This window comes from Pocillopora damicornis, chromosome 13 (assembly GCF_964200805.1).
Source record: "Pocillopora damicornis chromosome 13, jaPocDami1.2, whole genome shotgun sequence".
Classification (NCBI taxonomy): domain Eukaryota; kingdom Metazoa; phylum Cnidaria; class Anthozoa; order Scleractinia; family Pocilloporidae; genus Pocillopora; species Pocillopora damicornis.
The window spans coordinates 18,442,437-18,463,841 of NC_142682.1; the positions used below are offsets into that span (position 1 = coordinate 18,442,437).

Genomic DNA, 21,405 nt, shown 5'->3' on the forward strand with positions numbered 1-21,405 from the left:
AGCTGGATACTGTAAGTAGTGTAATTATTAGTGACTGTAAGTAGTGTAATTATTAGTGACTGTAAGTAGAGTAATGTAAATAAGCATTGTAATTAGTGTAAGTGGTGTTTCATATTGTATTGTAAGCATTGTGTTTGTAATTTAAAAATAAAAATTTTAAAAAAATAAAAAAATAAAAAACTATTTACACTAAATCTGTGACCCTCAAACGGATCACGTACTCGTACATGTAACGTCCAGAAAATGTCACGCACGTATAACACCGTAGGCGCAACTGGCGTAATTCTGTCCACTGGCTTCAATAGTAAAGAGACAACTTATTTACTATTAAAAAAAAAAAAAAAAAAAACTGCTAGATCAATATGAGAAGCAAAATTGAAAACCACGTGACTTGGTGATCCGCGTTTTCCCGCGCTCGTGGTCTTGTGATATTTTCCTTCGTTATAATTGGTCGTTTTCGTTGCTCCATCGAGGCGCGCTCTAGGACCAAAAACTAAGACCAAAAGCGAAGAAAGCTTGCTTATGTTGCAAAAGTGTTACCTTCAATTCTATCAATTCTCGTATCTTCTGAGTGGCTTCTTCGATTACCTAATTAATAAATAAGAAAACAAAATTGAAAACACTGCAAAGATACCCGAGAACATAGCGAATCCAAAGACAAGGTATTGGTTAAGTAAATGTTTCGTTCGAACCTGGGCTTTCTCTTCTTCTTCCTCACTCACCTTGAAAAAAAAAAAAAGATAGAAAATTAATCATTATTGTAACTATCCCACTGGTGGGAGCCAAAGTTCCACTTGTTTACGAAAGGGCACAGTTTCGCTGATGCGCCAAATTTTCTTAAAGTCTTCCACAAAAGTGAGGGAATGAATTCTACGGCTTTATCTTTGAAGTAGAGTCTGCATACAAGACTGACCAGAGTGACTTTCGGAATTGAATGCAGACTTTGCGTCTTAAACTAATGCTACCCCTCTGAGGTGGGATCCTAATCCATCGAAGGTTGACCACCTCCCTCCCCTCTCCCAGTGATTTTTCTGGTATCCCTGACACTTACCTAGAACCCATTCTTAACTCGTTTCTTATCCAGTAGTAAGTGTAAGCAGGGGAATTAATTTTTTTATTAATATGAACCAGGTCTATACCAGAAGGTAACTATCTCATACTTACGTCGAAGAGCCACTTATAATACGTGATCATGTCTCCAACAATGGAGAATTCCTGATTAATTGAGGAATCGTCCATTCGCCCAGTCTAATTGAAAAAGATAAAAGATGAAGAAAATTGCAACACGGCCAATCAATCAATGTGAAAAAGAAAGCCGTAAAAAGTAAAAAAGGAAGGCTAAATAAGAAGCTTTGAGAGTTCAATAGAATTTACAAATGTAAGCAACTGTAAGAAAAAAAGCTTTTCAAGTTGTGTTCACCAACTATTCACTGATTCTTCGATGACTTTCGTTACCAAATTATGTTCCAGCAACAATATGAACGATGCTTACGCTTTCATTGGACATCAAAGTAGGACCGAAGATCATGGCAATATTGGGCACTCCCATTTTGTTGACACTAACTAACTCGGTCACTCTGAAAAGGAAGAAAAAAATTAATAACCAATATTAGGACATGGCAAAACAAAACCTGAATAAATCTCTCGTATATAATCCCTTGTAAAGCTGATTCGTTCTTCGCAAAAGTCACAAAAAAATTGATTTGGACTGTCCATGGAACAGGCGATAAATACAACAACTCCCACGAGGTAATTAACAACTCCCAAGAAGTAATCAACAGAGCAGCTTATCGCCTTGAGCGTTAAGATCAGTTGACAAGTCATTGTTGTTTGATGTAGCTTTTCTGACTGAACTATGTCCCCAAACCCCAAGTAATGACACATAAAAGAAAGTGAGAGAATATGTTTTTTTTTCTAGTTTAAGAAGCTTATCCATCGCAGTTTCCCCCTCGTCAGCAGTTCGTCAGGTTTCTCTGACAGTTCGCCAGCTCCCAGTTATACCCCTGGGTGGAGAGTGGAGATCAGTACGAAAACAAGACGACCCGCTGGTCGGTGTTCCAACTGGACTTCCCAATCCTAAGTTCTGCCCTAGACCCCAGGCCGCTGGGTCTCCCAAGGCCGCGCGAAAGTAAAACTAGGAAATGTTACGGTGATTCTGGTTCGATTTTGATAGAGCGCAACCTCTATTGTCCCTACACTTACTTAGTCAGATGAGAGATGATCGCCTTAAGAGTTCCATGGTTCACTTTAGGAAGCTGGTTTATTAAAGATTTAATTGTCTGTAGTCTTGTATTATGGTCTTGAATCGCTAAGGAAAGAAGTAAATAAAAGGATAAATTAGCCAAGAAATGATACATTACCATAAACAACTACATTATCATGAATTACCACGCCCCGTTGCGAGTAGTATCTAATGCACTACCTTCCGAAATAATCTCTTATTCGACAAATTGCATAGTGCTCGCGAAATACATGAACACGGCAGAGGGTAAAAAGTGCAGGGAAACCCAATGTACTTTTGACCGTGGTTTGGCAACTAATCAATGAGAAATGGGCCATATCTTTATCTTTATTAATTGCTTTAACAATGTTGCGCGAGCAATAGAAACTAACAGAGCTATAGAATACGAAAGAACAAGAGAAATTGCCGGGGGCACTGAAGAGGCGCAGGAAAAAACGTGAGAAATGTCAAGCGCGGGAAAATATGCGAGCAGTGAAAGGCGCAACAACCATAAAAATCGTGCAAGGTGTGGCACAACCAAGACGTGATTAATACATCCGACGGGTCGTGAAAGAGCAGTGCGAGCTTTGTAGAGCCAACACAGAGTGCTGTTATTAAACGATCCAGAGAAATCTCGTTCAAAATACCCACGACGCTCAACACAATCTATTTATCCCCCTCCCCCCCTCAAAAAAATTGATTCTTACAGCCAGCTGCAATGAAATGCTTGTACATGGTGCCAGGGATGACTGGGTCGGGAAGTTGTCGCAAGTATTGCTTCAGTACTCCAGTGACGTCATGGACCCCGCATTCATCCAAAGTTAGCAACACGCTACCAGCGTCTAAGGAGAGATACCAACACGTCGGTATAAGACAACACGAAAAGTCCAACATAATGAACTACAGTTCTTTTTCAAATCACAAATCACTATGGATTTTTAGACAAATTTGATACCTTGATCAAAGGAAGTTCTCAGTTTTTTCATTGTCAACTGCCCACCATTCACACGATAAACTCCTTCCATCTCGAGGCCACCTGGAGTGATCGAAAATATTTCATAGAATCGGTTATGACATCGTTAATCATAACCATACCAAATTCCTCAAATTTAATTGGTGCATTAGCTGCTTTCTTAAATCGGGCGCGTCTGTAGTCACACTAATCATTTCACATCAATTTCCCGCCTAGAAAAAAAAGAATTACCATAAGTTTCGACAAACTGCAAGCACTTTGCCACTAAGTGTGGGATTCCATCAGAACCAAGCCCTTGCTGACAAAGCAGAACACCAAAAACCTGCGGAAATAAATAGTTTCAATTAAGTGGATACGCTGGTTACACAATACCAATTAATAAAAGTCGAGTCATTTCTTTCAATAAAGGGAGTAAGTTTCTAAAGAAACTGCGGCTTTTATATGCAGAAAAATACGCATATAAACACACACACCCCCCACAATTTCTCCATTCGCTCTGAAAAGGGCTCACGCTCGAAATGTCAGTTTTGAAACTCTTCACGGTGGCCAATTTACGTTATCAACCCGGTCGATAATACTAAATTACTCAGTTCTTTCAGTCCCAGACTCTTACCTGTTTGCTTCTCAGAGCTGAGTACCAGCCCTCCAATTCCTCTTCACTATCAGCCTTCAAACTATGCGTTCTATAAAAATCGAAAAATATATATGTATTTCCCGGACTCGCGACTCGTCGTTGTGTGGGCAAACTTGTATAGAACGAACTTACAATAGAAAACAATACAATACAGAAAAAATCAATGTTTAGGTCCAGTTTCACATTTTCTTACATAATTAGTACGCTTTTGCGAGTAAAACTCTCTCAAATAAGGACCTGAAGGCAATTAACGAACACATTTAACACTTTAACCCCTAAGAGTGACTAGGATCTCCTCTGTCCTTACAATATCACCCCTGAATCACACATTAGGCTCACGAGAATATGGGAAATGATCACCAACTAAAGAACCTTTTGGTTGTTAAACAAATCCTTCTTGTTAGCACCTTAGGAAATGTATACAGAACAGTATAGAGAAAGTGACAACCGAAGTTAGTTCGCGTAAAGAATAATGCAAAACCCTTCTTACTTGTCAACCGTAACAATATCCAGTTGTAACTGCTCTCCCTTGGGACATCTCACTAGTGACGTCACTGCTCTAAGGTCAATCGTAACAAGGTCGTCCTTGTCATGTGGCTGCGAACAAGTAAGCCAGCAGTTTTAGCAAAATCGATTTATCATTCAAACAAAAGCAATTACAAAACTCGATTTTCTTTCCCTGAAGAAATGAACCAACGATAAAAAAAATTCCACTAACCCCTCTGGCATACTTTAAATGCCTGTCTTTCAACAAAAACCACCTTTTTCTCCAGCTCTACAACAAAATATGAAATCGCAGATGTCAGCAAGTTAGTAACATTAGAACATTACGGGCCTCGGTGAGGAGATTTGATCTTAAACAAGCTCAGCAGGCTAAATTCAATAGAGATGAGAGAAAAATGGACGCGGAATATGGTGTTGGCAACTGTACGTGGGAGCGCCGAGCAAAATGCAAAACAACACAACAGTTTCCTTGACACGAACTGCGGATCAACATTAGTCTCTGGGCAACTGCCCACCTACCCCTCCCCTAACCCAACATTAACCTTAACTTGTTGTCAATTGACTGTTGTTGAGTTAGGGGAGGGGTAGGTGGGCAGTTGCCCAGATACTGGTATTGATCCCGAACTGCAACCTCAGTTTTCGCTTTCCATTCTTGCGCGTCCGCTTTTCACCTCGTCTCTAAAATCAGAGCGTTTAAAACTTACTCCTTCTTTCTTTTGCAAGAATCCCTCTTTTTCATAAACTATTTCGATGGGAGCACTCTGAGAAGCCTGTCAAAGAAACAATCAACATCGTTTGATTTAAAAGGACTATTGGAATTATGGGATGACGAAATGAAATTAGCTATGTTTATCAGTACTTAAGGGTAAAATATGACGAAAACATCGATCCAATCCATTCCACAATTTTTGCAATTTAAAATTGAGTGTCGAAAGTAATCCATACTTGCATCAATTTATTAAAATTTTATTCCACTTTGTGTCTTGAAATCTTGTGCCACCTTCTCAACCAATAAGATGCAAAAAATAATTCTGGCGTTTTCCCGCGCTAGAATCTGGTTGATTCAAGTTTTTATTGGCTCATTCAGGTATTCCTCTTCGTTCTAATTGGCCGCTGTGTGTACTTTGGGTTTGCTTTACGACAATTGATGAACAGCGCTGAATGTGTCCATCAATACCATATCGTGTATTACAGACATGACAGTCTACAATCTTACCTCAGTGTTAAGCGTCGCTGTTTGGTCATCACCTAAGTTCTGATCAGGTTTTCCTAGAAAAGAACGCAAGAGTTAGACCTCTTCCTTTGCAAAACTTGCAAACGATTCCAAAATGACAAAGACAAGGAAGAAAAGTAGAAAAAAATCAAGACAACACATACCTTCTCCACCATTCTGTCGGAGCAGTTCCTAAATTAAATAATGAATGAAAAACATCAGGAGATCTTGAAAACAAGTAAACTTTAACGTCATTAAAACAAGCGGTTTTTCAGCCGGCGTTCAGCAAGTCGAGAAACAATACACAATTTACTCCTACACAAAGTACTCACTGCTTGAAGAGTTTGTCCAGTTTCTTCCGCCAATTCGAGCGCTGTCCAATTTAAAAGGAAAAAAAAATTTCAAAATTACAATCTCAGCGTAGCAAATCATTCACCATTTACCTTAGGCCTTTCAACCGAGATACAGTCGAACCTGTATTAAGCGGCACCTTATTAAGCGGTCACTCTTTTTTAAGCAGTCGGTTGTCAAAGTCGCAAACTTTTTTCCCCGTAGTTACTATAATTTCCACCTCTACTAAGCGATCACCTCTATTAGAGGGTCGTAGTCACCTTTGACTGAGTCCCAACAGCTTGTTTGTATTGTATTCTACCTGTATTGAACGATCACTTAAAGCGAAACCACTAAAATATTACTAAGAATAATCTCTCAAGTCGAATTTATTTCATGTTTATCTCCCGAAATCATTGTCACTACTCTGAGTTCAAATGTCTTCTCCTCATTGCCGATTATATTTCTTCATAAGACTGTTAAGAAAAACTGCGTTTTTTATTCTTTTTTGGCTCCTGTTATGTGGAGTTGTATTTAGCGGTCAACCTGCATCAAGCATTTTCCCCGCCATTCCCCGTGGTACAGGTTCGACTATATCTACTTTCAAAATTTTCTACTGAAATATACCCTACAGCCCATTACGTTCTCTTTAGTTGTTGGCGAAAGGGAAACCGGATTGAAAATTGAAAACTAAAAAAAAAATTGTTTCTAGGCTTGGTTTGAAAGCAGGGAACTTATATGAAAGAATTTCACAACTTACGCGTTTTTTCTTCCTCAGCATCTGAGGCAATGTAACGAACCTGGCAAAGAAAAGAGAAAAAAATTAAAAGAGATTAAAAGTGGACATTTTTGAAAGCATCCATTATGAAAACTGAGAAAATAATATATATCTTCAGAGTAAAAATAACTCGATTTTATCGCCACACGCCTACCAGTTCTGTTGCATGTCTCATCATTCTTGTATAATGCTCGCAAAATTGTTTCGCCACTGGTAAGAAAAACTTTTAGCCGCGCTTATTTACGGAGAGGTAAATTAATTAAAATATACAGCAATAAATGATTATAGCGTTTCATCTTTCGATGTGGAAAATAAAATTTTCGAAAGGATAACTTCCGAGGACAAAAATGTATTCCACCCATAAATAAAGTCAAGGCTAATAAGTCTAGGATCATTGACTTACATCCACTTTGTTTAAAATTAGTTCCATGGTGGATAAAATGTCCTTTGTGACCACAGTATCCTGCAAGACCTACACCAAAACAAAGCGAAATTCGAAAATGACCATTGGTAATGTGCATAACAAACTGCGTCCGGTTCAAACAAAACAAGATGCAATTAATGCGGTTTCAAAATATATTTGACACGTGTAAGGTGAGAAACTACAAACGAGGCGGTAGACCGGTCGGTAAAATTAAAATTAATGTATTAACTCAAAGTTCGTTTAACGATTTTACAAAACAAGATATAACAAATTTAGAGTCAAGGTCTCCTTCGGGCAGCTGACGACATTTTTAGCGGGAGACTGATAAGGATCACACCGCAAGTCACAGAATCAGCTGTTAAAACCTGCCTGGCAGCCACAGATTTGGTGCAAAGTATGCATTAGTAGCGCGACACTTTTGGCGGGAGTCTGATACGGATCACACCTCAGGCCACAGAATCAGCTGTAACGCTGCCTGCTAGCCACAGAACTGGCGGGAAACACGCACGTGTCACACAACTGCCCACTACAGTGACTATTCGCTGTCTAAAACTACCTTCCCGCCAAAGACTCGCCGAGAACTTATTCACATGACCGCTTAACGACAGTTTAGGTGTTTCAAAAATTGCTTTCCCACCAAAGTTATGGCGGACACTTCGCACACACTAAGGAAGTAAACGGAGACGAAGTTTCCCCCGCCTAACTTCTGTCTTGAAATATTACAAAATGTACCTTTCCTAGCGCCTCAGGATCTCCAAAAGCTTGATGGTATTTGGCGTATTTCTTTTCCCAGTATTTGGAATAGATGAACTCTCGTCTCGCCGCACTAAAATAAATTTTAAAATTATGCGACCGAGAAAGAATTTCTCCTTTCAATATCAACACAATGTCAAGCAAACAAGAGATGAGAATAAAGAAAAATATCAATTAGGGGATCAGTTGATCTAATACCAAATTCTCCGAACTTACAACACAAGAACTGTATGGCAGACAGTAAGGAGAATTCAAAAGGTTTTTTTAAGGGTTACTTACACATTGGCATCTGGTGTTATTTTGTCGTCTTCGGGTAACTTGTGTTCAAGAAGTTGATTGGCGTTGTCATTTCCAATTTTTATCATCAGCTGTGTTGAGATAAAAGTTGAAACAGTGCAATATTATGAGGAGAATTGTCAAATGAAAAAAGTCATTGGCTTGTAGTGATGGCACATTTCATCACTCGGCGAGAGACAAACTCGTGCGAGTGTACAGAGAGAAGGCAAAATTAAAGGTGTTTCGTCGTACTGTATTTGAAAATTTTTTGGTCGAAATTTTTCTATATATTGAAAAAATTTCCAAACCCTACTGAGATAAACATTCGCTCCTGATCTTGTGAGTACATGCCGATCAAATTGAGCATTGAACTTCTAACGTCAAAATATCAATATGAGTAAGACAACGAGTGGAGGAAATGAACTTTCTGTTCAACCTGTTTTCAAATCCCCTCCGCTAGATTCTCGCAGGATTCTGGCAAATACGAGAATATTCCGCCATTCACTTATGTAAATCCATGACAAGGCGTATACAAAACAGGCATACAATTTAACGACCTCAGTACAATACTATTCGTTCAACGATTCTTTAGGGCACCGTGACCATATATGTATGTCTGATCCTATAATCAAAATGCTTCAAATGAGAAAAGCTCCTTGCGGAAATAGACTTACCTCTATAAGGGCTGGGTTCCAGATCTTCTCGTCCATAAGAAGAGAACGTGCACGAGAACAGTGAACCCCCAGGTTGCGATGAACACCTTTTAAAATAAAAGTAATGCGTAACATGAAAATTTATTCAATATTTTCCGTCATGCGCGATTGGTCTCCCGCCGCCGGAATATCCTTTAACTAAAACTTTGGAGTACTAGCGAGTAATCCTTAAATGATATGCCCTATTTTGAAGCTTTAAGTACGGTGTGATCAAAGTCGTGGAAATAATTACATAGACGAGAGCTTTCTGCTCTTGTTTCAGAAAAAGACACTAACACGCTTGCTCATGAACCTCGCCGCAGATCACAGGAAAGTCAACATTCCATGAAGAAAGGAAATGTTGTTGATCAGATACGTCCCGCGCGGTGCAGAAAATATTGGGATGGACATATACACAATAGTCTCTAGTTGGCTCAAAATTATGCTTGTATATTTATCCTTGGCCATAACATGTTCCTTAACGAGCCTCTCTGAACAGATCATATCCGTTGACAAATATCTGAGGTTATTCTCCCGCTAAATGAAAGCTATTGTTTCATTTTTTTTCTTCTCACAGTTCTGTAGCACCACAATGAGGTGTAACCCAACAGCACTTTCCTGTAAAACTTGTGCAGCTTGTAATAAACCTTTAGGCTGTGAAATGAACTTACCAATACATTTTGCACAAACACAAACACAGAAGTTGACTGACGCCCACACTGGATCTGAAATTTAAAAAAAGTCATAATAGATAAAGAGCGCTCTAATGAAGTTAAGCATCAATTAATTCTTCAGCCAGTGTAGCAGTGAAGTGCTTGCAAGAGTCGAACCGCTGACCTCCCTTATAGTGCTTCGGATGCTTCGAAACCGAGTTCTGTAACAGCTGATTAAAGTTAAACGCATTTCAACAAAACAGGCCACCAAAAGGTAACTGATCATTGATATAAATACAAAATTTAACCTTTCATTCCACAGTCTGCACAAAATCGGTTACTCGGATTCTCCCAAACTTTTTCACGAATCTACAGTAGGAAATACAAAAGACACGAGGGGTCAGTAACACACCCACAATAGTAATTAATTAAAAAATCCTCGTTGGTATCATCAGACCACACTAGATTTTTTTTCGAGCATGCGGGGAAGCAGGTTGCAGGCGCCAGATTGCAACTGATTGTTCTGCTTTCCTCTTTTTAGTGGAAGAAGGACCCCAATCAAAAGAAACTCTCAATTCAGTTACTTTGATGTAAAAGAGAAAAAATTTTCCCATTTATCGCTTCATCTATCGCTCATATAGAGTGCCCCCTCCAGCTATGACTGGCTGCACCTCCAACTTCGTCTGTCTCTTGACGTGTGTTCTCAGAATAACTCGATAGTGGTGTAGCACTTCTACCTGGGAGTTCCGTCCGGTGAAAGGTACGTTTGAGCACCCGGTCAACATTGCTAGAGTTTTGAGGCTTATTGGAGGACCCAAGATCCTAGTTTACTGCCAAAAGTTCTCTAAGAGAAAGTTCTCTCACCGTTGTATCACCAAGTCCGATCTGAATGGCTGTTTCTATGGCAACAATCCACGAGGAAGCATCAAATTCACTATCTCCTTGGAAACTATGAACAATCAAAATTCGTGGCCATCAATTAGTCATTTCCAATTCTCCAAGTCCTACCTTAATTCGTATTAATATTATTAATTCCATATTATTTTAAGGCCTTAATACAGTATCCTCACTCTGTTTTCATTTGGCTTTAAAACACTCAAACAAAATACATTTGAGAGTCATACAAGCCTCCTCATGAACATTTCAGTCACACTCTACAAGACCTTCTCAATAAACATTTTTACACAAAAAGTGACCAGCAAATGGTTGACTGAAGGTAGCTTAAATAAGTGTAAAGAAAAATCCATAACAATAAATAAAACTAACCTATAAGACTTGTGAAACGTGATTATTACAAATCTGTTCTTGTGTCCGTCAACAGTTTTCACTTTGGCCAAAGCAGCATTGATGCAATTTATTGGTGTTGCATAAATAAAGTCCTAAATTAAAAGAACATACATGACCATGTGCTTTTCTACAGTGAGTCACAGCAACAATGGGAAAATGAGAATAATAATGTGCCCTGAAATACTCCAAAACACTTCAAGTAAAATCCCTGTATCTGTAGAAACAATAAAACCTAAATATTGTAATATTTTGAGGTTCTAGTAAACCCCTGGAAGTGATCAATATGTAACTTCTCCCTATAACATCCATACATTATCAAGCAAACAGGTGATCAGAGTACACAAACTTATCGAGTAAAGGCTGTTATCTCAATCTATCACCAAATTCTTGTAAATTATTTACAGGGAAATGTGTATCAATTTAAAGGGAATATTAAAAATCAGATCTTGAGAGTAAAGAGCTACGAATTCATTTTAACCACAAAATGGAACAAAAAAGAACAAATTTATTGATCATAATTATCAGTACAATTTTCCCCTCAACCTTTTAACTCCCAAGACCTAATCTAGAGAACTGTTTCCTACAGATTTCCTCTAATTTATGTGCATATTTATGCATAATTTACAAAAGATAAAGAAGGGAATTCCCTTGGCCCTTTAACTTCCATGAGTGACCAAGACAGAATTTCTCCTTACTACCGGTATATCTATACAGTATCGAGCAGACAAGTGATGAGGATAAAGAAAAAAATATCAATTATGGGATTACTAATTGATCCACTACCAAATTCTCCAAACTAACACAATAAGAATCATTTGGCAGACAGTAAGGAGAATAACCAATGAGATCATGGGAGTTTAAGGGTTAAAAAAATGTATCAGTCTGAAGACCTTGAATCAATTGTTGTCTGCACTAAAAAAAAAAATGGTAACAAATTTTTATCAGCTAACCCTTTAACTCCCATGAGTGACCAAGACAGACTTTCTCCTTACAATATCAACACAATATCAACCAGATAAGTTATGAGAATAAAGAAAAATATCAATTTGAGGATAATTACTTGATCCAATACTTAATTCTCTGAACTAGCATTATAAGAATTGTATGGTTGACAGTAAGGAGAATGAAGCATTTGATCTGGGAATTGAAGGGTTAACATGTACGAATCAAGACTAGAATTTTAATTAAAAAAAAAAAATGAAAATGAAAATGAAACACACCTCATAAGTGTCATAGTAACAGATCTTGTCCCCCTTGATAGCTACATATCTACATGTAACACAAAAATTGAGAATTGGATGTCACTGTTTGAAGGTTGAATTAACTTACTGCTTAATTAAAGAAACATTTCAACATTCATATTCCTCTTACCTTTTCTTCCAGTCTGCCACAACATTGTGTCCCTGTTTCTTCAGCCATCCCTGAGAACAGAAAAATATGAACATCATTCACTGGCTGCTACTCTAAATTTGGTGGGAAAAAGAATTTTGGGGAGATTTAAACATTCCACCCTCAAATTATGATTTGCCCTTGTGGAAAAACATGCTACGTAATGTACTGTGATTTTCCTTATTTTCTATTTTCAGTTAACTAAGCATACATTGAGTGCTACCATGTTTCACAGATGGAGCCTTTTTGCAGATGGCTAATTTGAGTGCTTTACAGAGAGACAATGTGAATAAACCCATCAGTTGCCTGTGAAAGCTTTCTTTCTTTTGATAAAATAAATATATTGAACCAATTTTCTTTTCATATAGAGCTTTTACTGCAGATCAAGGACACCAAAAGCTCATCTTTTCTACCTCCTTGTCTGGGTCACTCATTTCCCCACCACTCTTCCAATTCTTGCCATCTCCCTGCAAAACAGAAGAGAAGAAATAAAATCAAGAAAAATTAATCCTGTACTGCCTGTGATATAGTAGTCTATATGTAACATTTTCACTTTTGTAGCAGGCAGCCGCAGAAAGTTATTTGCCACCACTTCATTGTTTATCAGTAACCAATATGGCTGCCATGACATCATAAGAGTATTATCGGATCAATATCAGTATCTGGGCAACTTCCCACCTACCCTTCCCCAAACTCAACAACAGTCAATTGATAACAAGTTAGGGTTAATGTTGGGTTAGGGGAGGGGTAGGTGGGCAGTTGCCCAGATACTGATATTGACCCAAATTATCTTTACTTAAGGTAAACAATTAGCTCCAGCCTTCTTTCTGGTTTTTCTTTTCTGGAATTAATCAGCAGTTCTTTACTGCTCTTGTTAATCTCGTATTTCCTTTCTCCTCCAGGAATTTCAGACTCAGACTCAGACTCAGTACTTAACTCTTTAATTTTCATCCTTTTGAAAATCAAGAAGGAATCTGTCTTACATTTTCAGCTGTTTATCAGCATCAATTTAATTTTCCACCCTTAGTTCACCCTCACCTTGCAGCCAATGATTGCCTCCATAAGAGTTTGAGACCAGAGATTCATTTCCGCTAGAGAAACAAGCAAAAACATTACAAGAATGAATACCAATAATCACCCACTTAAAGTAGTTTATACATGGCATCAAAAAGTTTGTTAAAAAAAATCAATATTTAAGTGAAAATTTATTTTTTTCTAAGATCATTTAATTATTATTAGCAATTGAGGTGGAAAAAAAGGAACTACAGAAATAACTTACTGATGTTTTCTGATGCAAAAATGAAAGTCCTGTTTGGAGTTATCACTTTGAATGTTGAACGTTTTTCCTAAAAATATGAAAGTTAGAATGAGTAATTGTTTTTACTAAAAACAGTGTATTTGATACAAATAGAATGCATTTGAATATTTAGGCTCAGCACAGCTACTTCATGGCCACAAAGTGAGAAAACAAAAGAAACATGTGTTTCTGTCATAGTCATTGTGCTTGTTAAACTTTCAGAACCAAGAGCTATTCAACCAATTGCAATGTCACCTTTGTGATTACAGTATGTTCACTTCTAATGGTGAATGAAATTGACTAGTCATAATATCAGAAACAAACAATGATTTCAACTTAATCCAAATTGTGCCAATCATCACCACAGACCACAGTAAGCAGAGATGTTGAAGAATTTAAAAGAAGTCATTGCTTGTTGATTGGTCAGATTGGTCAGTTTTGTGTTAGTAACACTGGCTTGTAACAACAGTTTTATGGCAAAATACTTACATCTTTCACATTTTCAATGTCCTTTATCTGGTTTACAGGAATTATATGAAGAGATTCAGTCAGGGAATCCTGAAATGTAACAAACACTGAAGTTATTCCAAGTAGTTCCAACAAAAAATCACCTAGTTCTCAAAACAGGACACTTGCGAGTCATTACAAGTAGTTCCACCAAAAAAATACCTAGTTGGCAAAACAGGACACTTGCTAGTCATTTCACAAATAAAGTTAGTCTGGGTAGTTCCACCAAAAAAAAAACTAATTGGCATAACAGGACACTTGCAAGTCATTTCATAAATAAATGCTAGCAAGAGAGAATTGGTAGAAGTCTACCAGCATTTTATCACAAATAAAGCAATATGACTGGCTAGATGGGTACCAGAAAACTGATAGGGAAACCTTGAGAATTACAAAATGAATGGGGTAATCTGTAATGGAATAAGATCCTATTTAGGGGGGGGGCAACCAATACTTGTAAGTTGCTTCATGCTACAGAAACTTTCAAAACAAAACAGCCTCATCTTTTAGGACAATTTTTTGGTGAACAAAACTTACCTTATCCTTGTAGTATCTTAGGTCCTTGCCATCAAAAACAAACCACCGTTTTCTCCATCCCTTATTGTTCTTTTGCCTAAAATAGAAGAGAAATTCTCATTGAGAGTACTGAACTCTGCATGACTTTACAAGTCACTTCTGTGGTAAATTTTTGTTGTGTATCTGATTTTGCAACTTTCATATCTAGTTATTAATAAGCAATTATTGGATGAGGCTGAGCATGACATCATGAATTATCAAAGTGCAGGTCTGAGTTACCTGCCAAAGCACAAACACAAGGCTTGATTACATTCAATAATTGTTTTATTAAATATCTTTCAGACAATCTGCAAAAGAAGATGCTTCTCTATGAGTATGCAAAAGTTTGCGAACACTACACAGATAAGGGGCTTGGAAACTTGGCAGACTTTGAATTTGACATGATAACCCAATATCTGCTGCAGATATTGGGTTATCATGTCAACTTCACCTGCCACTGTTATTGACTGTATGCTTTTGACCATCAGAGTTTCCATAGTAATTCTAATGTATAATAAAATAATATATAATATTAGAAGTTCGGGTGTATTGTATCACTGCGTATTTTTATGAGTAGTTTGTATTGCAACTTGCCCTACAGGTTCATCAAAATACAGCATATCTCATAAAAATACTCAGCAATACTTTCTGTAATTACCCTCCTTGCTTCCAAAGGTATCCTTCACTTTTACGAACCTACAAGAAGCAAGAACAAGGAATGTTTACTGATGAGATGTTGAGTTTTACTAAAATCCCTTAGCTTCTCAAAAATTTCAACCTTGAATGTAAGTATCCCTTAAAATCCCAGAAGTGATTACCATGTATTAACTTTTCCCTATAATATCCATTATTTATTATCAGTCAGAAGATGTCATCATGATCTGTGATGCCAAATTCTCATCACTTATTCAAAAGGAAATGTGTAGCAGCTGAAGGGGATAAGTAACAATCAAATCTTCAAAGTTGAATGGTTAAACTTCCATTTCAGCTTTACTGTAAAAAAAAGTACCCCATCATCAAATCAGATGAAAGTCTGTGAGTATAGAGGTCCATTGTTTTACCAAATACATATGATGAAAATCAAGAACTACATATGAATGAAAAATGTCTCTTCTAGACCAGGACACTTACCCTTGGACTTAGGCTGTTTGGTATTGCCTTACTGTAGTCCACATTCTCTGTGCTGTCACCTCTCTAAAATATTGAGAAGTAATACTAGTTGGAGACTTCAATAAGAATGGCATCAAAGCCTTCAGTTTAAGAAAAAAACATAGATGTAGTTGAGAGTCATTTACTGTTGTGTAGTTCAGAGTCATTTATTGTCATGTAGGTCAGAGTCATTTACTGTCATGTAGTTCAGAGTCATTTACTGTCATGTAGTTCAGAGTCATTTATTGTCATGTAGGTCAGAGTCATTTATTGTCATGTAGGTCAGAGTCATTTACTGTCATGTAGGTCAGAGTCATTTATTGTCATGTAGTTCAGAGTCATTTACTGTCATGTAGGTCAGAGTCATTTACTGTCATGTAGGTCAGAGTCATTTACTGTCATGTAGGTCAGAGTCATTTACTGTCATGTAGGTCAGAGTCATTTACTGTCATGTAGTTCAGAGCCATTTACTGTCGTGTAGTTCAGAGTCATTTATCGTCATGTAGTTCAGAGTCATTTACTGTCATGTAGTTCAGAGCCATTTACTGTCATGTAGTTCAGAGTCATTTATTGTCATGTAGGTCAGAGTCATTTACTGTCATGTAGGTCAGAGTCATTTACTGTCATGTAGTTCAGAGTCATTTATTGTCATGTAGTTCAGAGTCATTTACTGTCATGTAGTTCAGAGCCATTTACTGTCATGTAGGTCAGAGTCATTTATTGTCATGTAGGTCAGAGTCATTTACTGTCGTGTAGTTGAGAGTCATTTACTGTCATGTAGTTCAGAGTCATTTACTGTCATGTAGGTCAGAGTCATTTACTGTCATGTAGTTGAGAGTCATTTACTGTTATGTAGGTCAGAGTCATTTACTGTCATGTAGTTGAGAGTCATTTACTGTCATGTAGTTCAGAGTCATTTACTGTCATGTAGGTCAGAGTCATTTACTGTCATGTAGTTCAGAGTCATTTATTGTCATGTAGTTCAGAGTCATTTACTGTCATGTAGTTCAGAGCCATTTACTGTCATGTAGGTCAGAGTCATTTACTGTCATGTAGGTCAGAGTCATTTACTGTCATGTAGGTCAGAGTCATTTACTGTCATGTAGGTCAGAGTCATTTACTGTCATGTAGTTCAGAGTCATTTACTGTCATGTAGTTCAGAGTCATTTACTGTCATGTAGGTCAGAGTCATTTACTGTCATGTAGGTCAGAGTCATTTACTGTCATGTAGTTCAGAGTCATTTACTGTCATGTAGTTCAGAGTCATTTACTGTCATGTAGGTCAGAGTCATTTACTGTCATGTAGGTCAGAGTCATTTACTGTCATGTAGGTCAGAGTCATTTACTGTCATGTAGGTCAGAGTCATTTACTGTCATGTAGGTCAGAGTCATTTACTGTCATGTAGTTCAGAGTCATTTACTGTCATGTAGTTCAGAGTCATTTACTGTCATGTAGGTCAGAGTCATTTACTGTCATGTAGGTCAGAGTCATTTACTGTCATGTAGGTCAGAGTCATTTACTGTCATGTAGGTCAGAGTCATTTACTGTCATGTAGGTCAGAGTCATTTACTGTCATGTAGGTCAGAGTCATTTACTGTCATGTAGGTCAGAGTCATTTATTGTCATGTAGGTCAGAGTCATTTACTGTCATGTAGGTCAGAGTCATTTACTGTCATGCAGGTCACAGTCATTTACTGTCATGTAGTTCAGAGTCATTTACTGTCATGTAGTTCAGAGTCATTTACTGTCATGTAGGTCAGAGTCATTTACTGTCATGTAGGTCAGAGTCATTTACTGTCATGTAGTTCAGAGTCATTTAATGTCATGTAGGTCAGAGTCATTTACTGTCATGTAGGTCAGAGTCATTTACTGTCATGTAGTTCAGAGTCATTTACTGTCATGTAGGTCAGAGTCATTTACTGTCATGTAGTTCAGAGTCATTTACTGTCATGCAGGTCAGAGTCATTTACTGTCATGTAGTTCAGAGTCATTTACTGTCATGTAGTTCAGAGTCATTTACTGTCATGTAGGTCAGAGTCATTTACTGTCATGTAGTTCAGAGTCATTTACTGTCATGCAGGTCAGAGTCATTTACTGTCATGTAGTTCAGAGTCATTTATTGTCATGTAGGTCAGAGTCATTTACTGTCATGTAGGTCAGAGTCATTTACTGTCATGTAGGTCAGAGTCATTTACTGTCATGTAGGTCAGAGTCATTTATTGTCATGTAGGTCAGAGTCATTTACTGTCATGTAGGTCAGAGTCATTTACTGTCATGTAGTTCAGAGTCATTTACTGTCATGTAGTTCAGAGTCATTTACTGTCATGTAGGTCAGAGTCATTTACTGTCATGTAGGTCAGAGTCATTTACTGTCATGTAGGTCAGAGTCATTTACTGTCATGTAGGTCAGAGTCATTTACTGTCATGTAGTTCAGAGTCATTTACTGTCATGTAGGTCAGAGTCATTTACTGTCATGTAGGTCAGAGTCATTTATTGTCATGTAGTTCAGAGTCATTTACTGTCATGTAGGTCAGAGTCATTTATTGTCATGTAGTTCAGAGTCATTTATTGTCATGTAGGTCAGAGTCATTTATTGTCATGTAGTTCAGAGCCATTTACTGTCATGTAGGTCAGAGTCATTTACTGTCATGTAGGTCAGAGTCATTTATTGTCATGTAGTTCAGAGTCATTTACTGTCATGTAGGTCAGAGTCATTTACTGTCATGTAGGTCAGAGTCATTTACTGTCATGTAGGTCAGAGTCATTTACTGTCATGTAGGTCAGAGTCATTTACTGTCATGTAGGTCAGAGTCATTTACTGTCATGTAGTTCAGAGTCATTCATTGTCATGTAGTTCAGAGTCATTTATTGTCATGTAGGTCAGAGTCATTTACTGTCATGTAGGTCAGAGTCATTTATTGTCATGTAGTTCAGAGTCATTTACTGTCATGTAGGTCAGAGTCATTTACTGTCATGTAGGTCAGAGTCATTTACTGTCATGTAGGTCAGAGTCATTTACTGTCATGTAGGTCAGAGTCATTTACTGTCATGTAGGTCAGAGTCATTTATTGTCATGTAGTTCAGAGTCATTTACTGTCATGTAGGTCAGAGTCATTTACTGTCATGTAGGTCAGAGTCATTTACTGTCATGTAGGTCAGAGTCATTTACTGTCATGTAGGTCAGAGTCATTTACTGTCATGTAGTTCAGAGTCATTTATTGTCGTGTAGTTCAGAGTCATTTACTGTCATGTAGTTCAGAGTCATTTACTGTCATGTAGTTCAGAGTCATTTACTGTCATGTAGTTCAGAGTCATTTACTGTCATGTAGGTCAGAGTCATTTACTGTCATGTAGGTCAGAGTCATTTACTGTCATGTAGGTCAGAGTCATTTACTGTCATGTAGTTCAGAGTCATTTACTGTCATGTAGTTCAGAGTCATTTATTGTCGTGTAGTTCAGAGTCATTTACTGTTGTGTAGTTCAGAGTCATTTACTGTCATGTAGGTCAGAGTCATTTACTGTCATGTAGGTCAGAGTCATTTACTGTCATGTAGGTCAGAGTCATTTACTGTCATGTAGTTCAGAGTCATTTATTGTCGTGTAGTTCAGAGCCATTTATTGTTGTGTAGTTCAGAGTCAATTACTGTCATGTAGTTCAGAGTCATTTACTGTCACAAACCACAAGTTAGACTGCCCAGCCAGGTTGGTCAGTTCACTTATGGTGCACCTTTAACCCTTTGACCTCTAAGAGTGACTAGCATCTAATTTCTCCTTACAGAAAGTCTCCTAAATCAAACATTAAGGTCATGAGAATTAAGGAAATGATCGCTGAACAAAAAAGCTCTTGATTGTTGAACAAATTATCATTGTCAGTATGATAGGAAATGGAGAACATGCACACTGATATTAGGGTGAAAAGAGTCACAGGAAATGCACACTTAGAGTAACTATGAACAGGTTAACGAAGCTATCGACTTCAGACTAAGAATAGACACCCCAACTATTATAATGAGAGGAGTTCGTAGTCTGTTCTACTTAACCCTTTAACTCCTGTGAGTGACCAAGACAGAATTTCTCCTTACTATATCTATACAATACTATGCAGACGAGTGATGAGAATAAAGAAAAATATCTATTATAGGATAACTAATTGATCCAATACCAAATTCTCCAAACTAACATGATGAGAATTGTTTGGCAGACAGTAAGGAGAATTGCTAATGAGATCTTGGGAGTTAAGGGTTAAAGTAAAAGGGATCAAATTGAAAACAAATTCTGTGCTCTAAAGTACCTTCTTAGTGCCTGGAGGCCCTGAAAAAATCTGTGAAAAAACACAGCCCTAAAAATCTTTTTTAAAAGTCAGCTTAAGACAAAGGTTAGTCCCAGGCTACGATAAAGCACAGCCCCAATGTAAGAGAGATTTCATGTTTTGACTTGCCTTTTTCATTTCTGGCAAATCTGCACACCATGGATCCAGAGAATCATCACTTTCATATTCAATTTCAGCTGTATCATTATTTCTCTGATACTCTCTTGGATCTCCTTTCCAAACTTCTTCATATAGTGAAGACTCCACTTGTGATGTCTTCTGTGGTGATGGTTGAACCATTGAATATTCATATGTTGACTCTGGTTGAGATTTCACTGTTGATGTCTTCTGTGGTAACAGTTGAACCTCTGTATATTCATATGTTGACTCTGGTTGAGATTTCACTGTTGATGTCTTCTGTGGTAATGGTTGAACCAGTGAATATTCATCTGTTGACTCTGGTTGAGATTTCACTTGTGATGTCTTCCGTGGTAATGGTTGAACCAGTGAATATTCATCTGTTGACTCTGGTTGAGATTTCACTTGTGATGTCTTCCATGGTAATGGTTGAACCAGTGAATATTCATCTGTTGAATCTGGTTGAGACTTCACTTGTGATGTCTTCCGTGGTAATGGTTGAACCAGTGAATATTCATCTGTTGACTCTGATTGAGCTTTCACTGGCTCTGATGCTCCTGTTAAAATGTATCAAAGCAATAAATTTAAAGATTATCCTAACTCTTTCCAAAAAACAGGTGACTCTTCATGGATAAAAATTTTATCCAACCCTAACCCAAACCCTAAGTAAGATTAAAATCAGCTATACCTACTAACTTCCTATAATATAATTAACCCTTTAACTCCCAGACCAAATTTGTAATTCTCCTTACTGTCAACCATACAATTCTTATAATGTTAGTTCAGAGGATTCAGTATTGGATCAACTAATTATCCCCAAATTGATAGTTTTCTTTATTCTCATCACTTACATGGTTGATATTGTATTAATAATGTCGAGAGAAATTCTGTCTTGGTCACTCAAGGGAGTTAAAGGGTTAAATTATATACAATATTCTGTTAAACCTGCAATACATGGACCCCCAATCAGAGAGACACCAGTCTCTGAAAACAACAATTTCTCTTCCTCTGATTTCTCTCTTAACCCTTTGAAATGTCACCGGCATCTAATTTCTCCTTACAGTAATACTGCTGAATCATTCTTTGAGATCACGAGAACAAAATAAATGATCACCAACCTAAGAAGTTTTGATTGTTAATTCAATTCTCCTTGTCAGTACCAAAGGAAATGTTTCAAAAAGAGTATGGAGAATATGGATACTGAAATTAACCCTTTAATCCCTAAGAGTGATTAGTATCTAATTTCTCTTGTCAGTATCACTCCTAAAACAAACATTAAGGTCATGAGAATAAAGGAAATGATCACCAACTAAGGAAGCTCTTG

At 37.5% G+C, this 21,405-nt stretch overlaps 1 protein-coding gene across 1 annotated transcript in view; it reads right to left on the reverse strand.

Moving 5' to 3' along the window:
* The window catches only part of LOC113670674 (arf-GAP with Rho-GAP domain, ANK repeat and PH domain-containing protein 1), a 30,155-nt gene that overhangs the window by 6,842 nt on the left and 1,908 nt on the right, over window positions 1-21,405 (reverse strand). The window contains exons 2-35 of the mRNA XM_027186851.2: window positions 20,073-20,638; window positions 15,615-15,677; window positions 15,142-15,179; window positions 14,466-14,541; window positions 13,914-13,982; window positions 13,407-13,473; window positions 13,166-13,218; window positions 12,541-12,594; window positions 12,110-12,159; window positions 11,959-12,007; window positions 10,718-10,830; window positions 10,316-10,400; window positions 9,760-9,820; window positions 9,470-9,523; window positions 8,781-8,866; window positions 8,110-8,198; window positions 7,810-7,903; window positions 7,057-7,125; window positions 6,636-6,675; window positions 5,878-5,918; window positions 5,710-5,737; window positions 5,549-5,601; window positions 5,037-5,102; window positions 4,547-4,603; window positions 4,319-4,425; window positions 3,808-3,877; window positions 3,426-3,516; window positions 3,177-3,257; window positions 2,929-3,063; window positions 2,203-2,308; window positions 1,493-1,577; window positions 1,165-1,248; window positions 693-722; window positions 541-588 (exon numbers count right to left, since the gene is read on the reverse strand). Of these exons, the coding sequence (XP_027042652.2) occupies window positions 541-588; window positions 693-722; window positions 1,165-1,248; window positions 1,493-1,577; window positions 2,203-2,308; window positions 2,929-3,063; window positions 3,177-3,257; window positions 3,426-3,516; window positions 3,808-3,877; window positions 4,319-4,425; window positions 4,547-4,603; window positions 5,037-5,102; window positions 5,549-5,601; window positions 5,710-5,737; window positions 5,878-5,918; window positions 6,636-6,675; window positions 7,057-7,125; window positions 7,810-7,903; window positions 8,110-8,198; window positions 8,781-8,866; window positions 9,470-9,523; window positions 9,760-9,820; window positions 10,316-10,400; window positions 10,718-10,830; window positions 11,959-12,007; window positions 12,110-12,159; window positions 12,541-12,594; window positions 13,166-13,218; window positions 13,407-13,473; window positions 13,914-13,982; window positions 14,466-14,541; window positions 15,142-15,179; window positions 15,615-15,677; window positions 20,073-20,638 (2,858 nt within the window). The remainder of the gene's footprint in view (window positions 1-540; window positions 589-692; window positions 723-1,164; window positions 1,249-1,492; window positions 1,578-2,202; window positions 2,309-2,928; window positions 3,064-3,176; window positions 3,258-3,425; window positions 3,517-3,807; window positions 3,878-4,318; window positions 4,426-4,546; window positions 4,604-5,036; window positions 5,103-5,548; window positions 5,602-5,709; window positions 5,738-5,877; window positions 5,919-6,635; window positions 6,676-7,056; window positions 7,126-7,809; window positions 7,904-8,109; window positions 8,199-8,780; window positions 8,867-9,469; window positions 9,524-9,759; window positions 9,821-10,315; window positions 10,401-10,717; window positions 10,831-11,958; window positions 12,008-12,109; window positions 12,160-12,540; window positions 12,595-13,165; window positions 13,219-13,406; window positions 13,474-13,913; window positions 13,983-14,465; window positions 14,542-15,141; window positions 15,180-15,614; window positions 15,678-20,072; window positions 20,639-21,405) is intronic.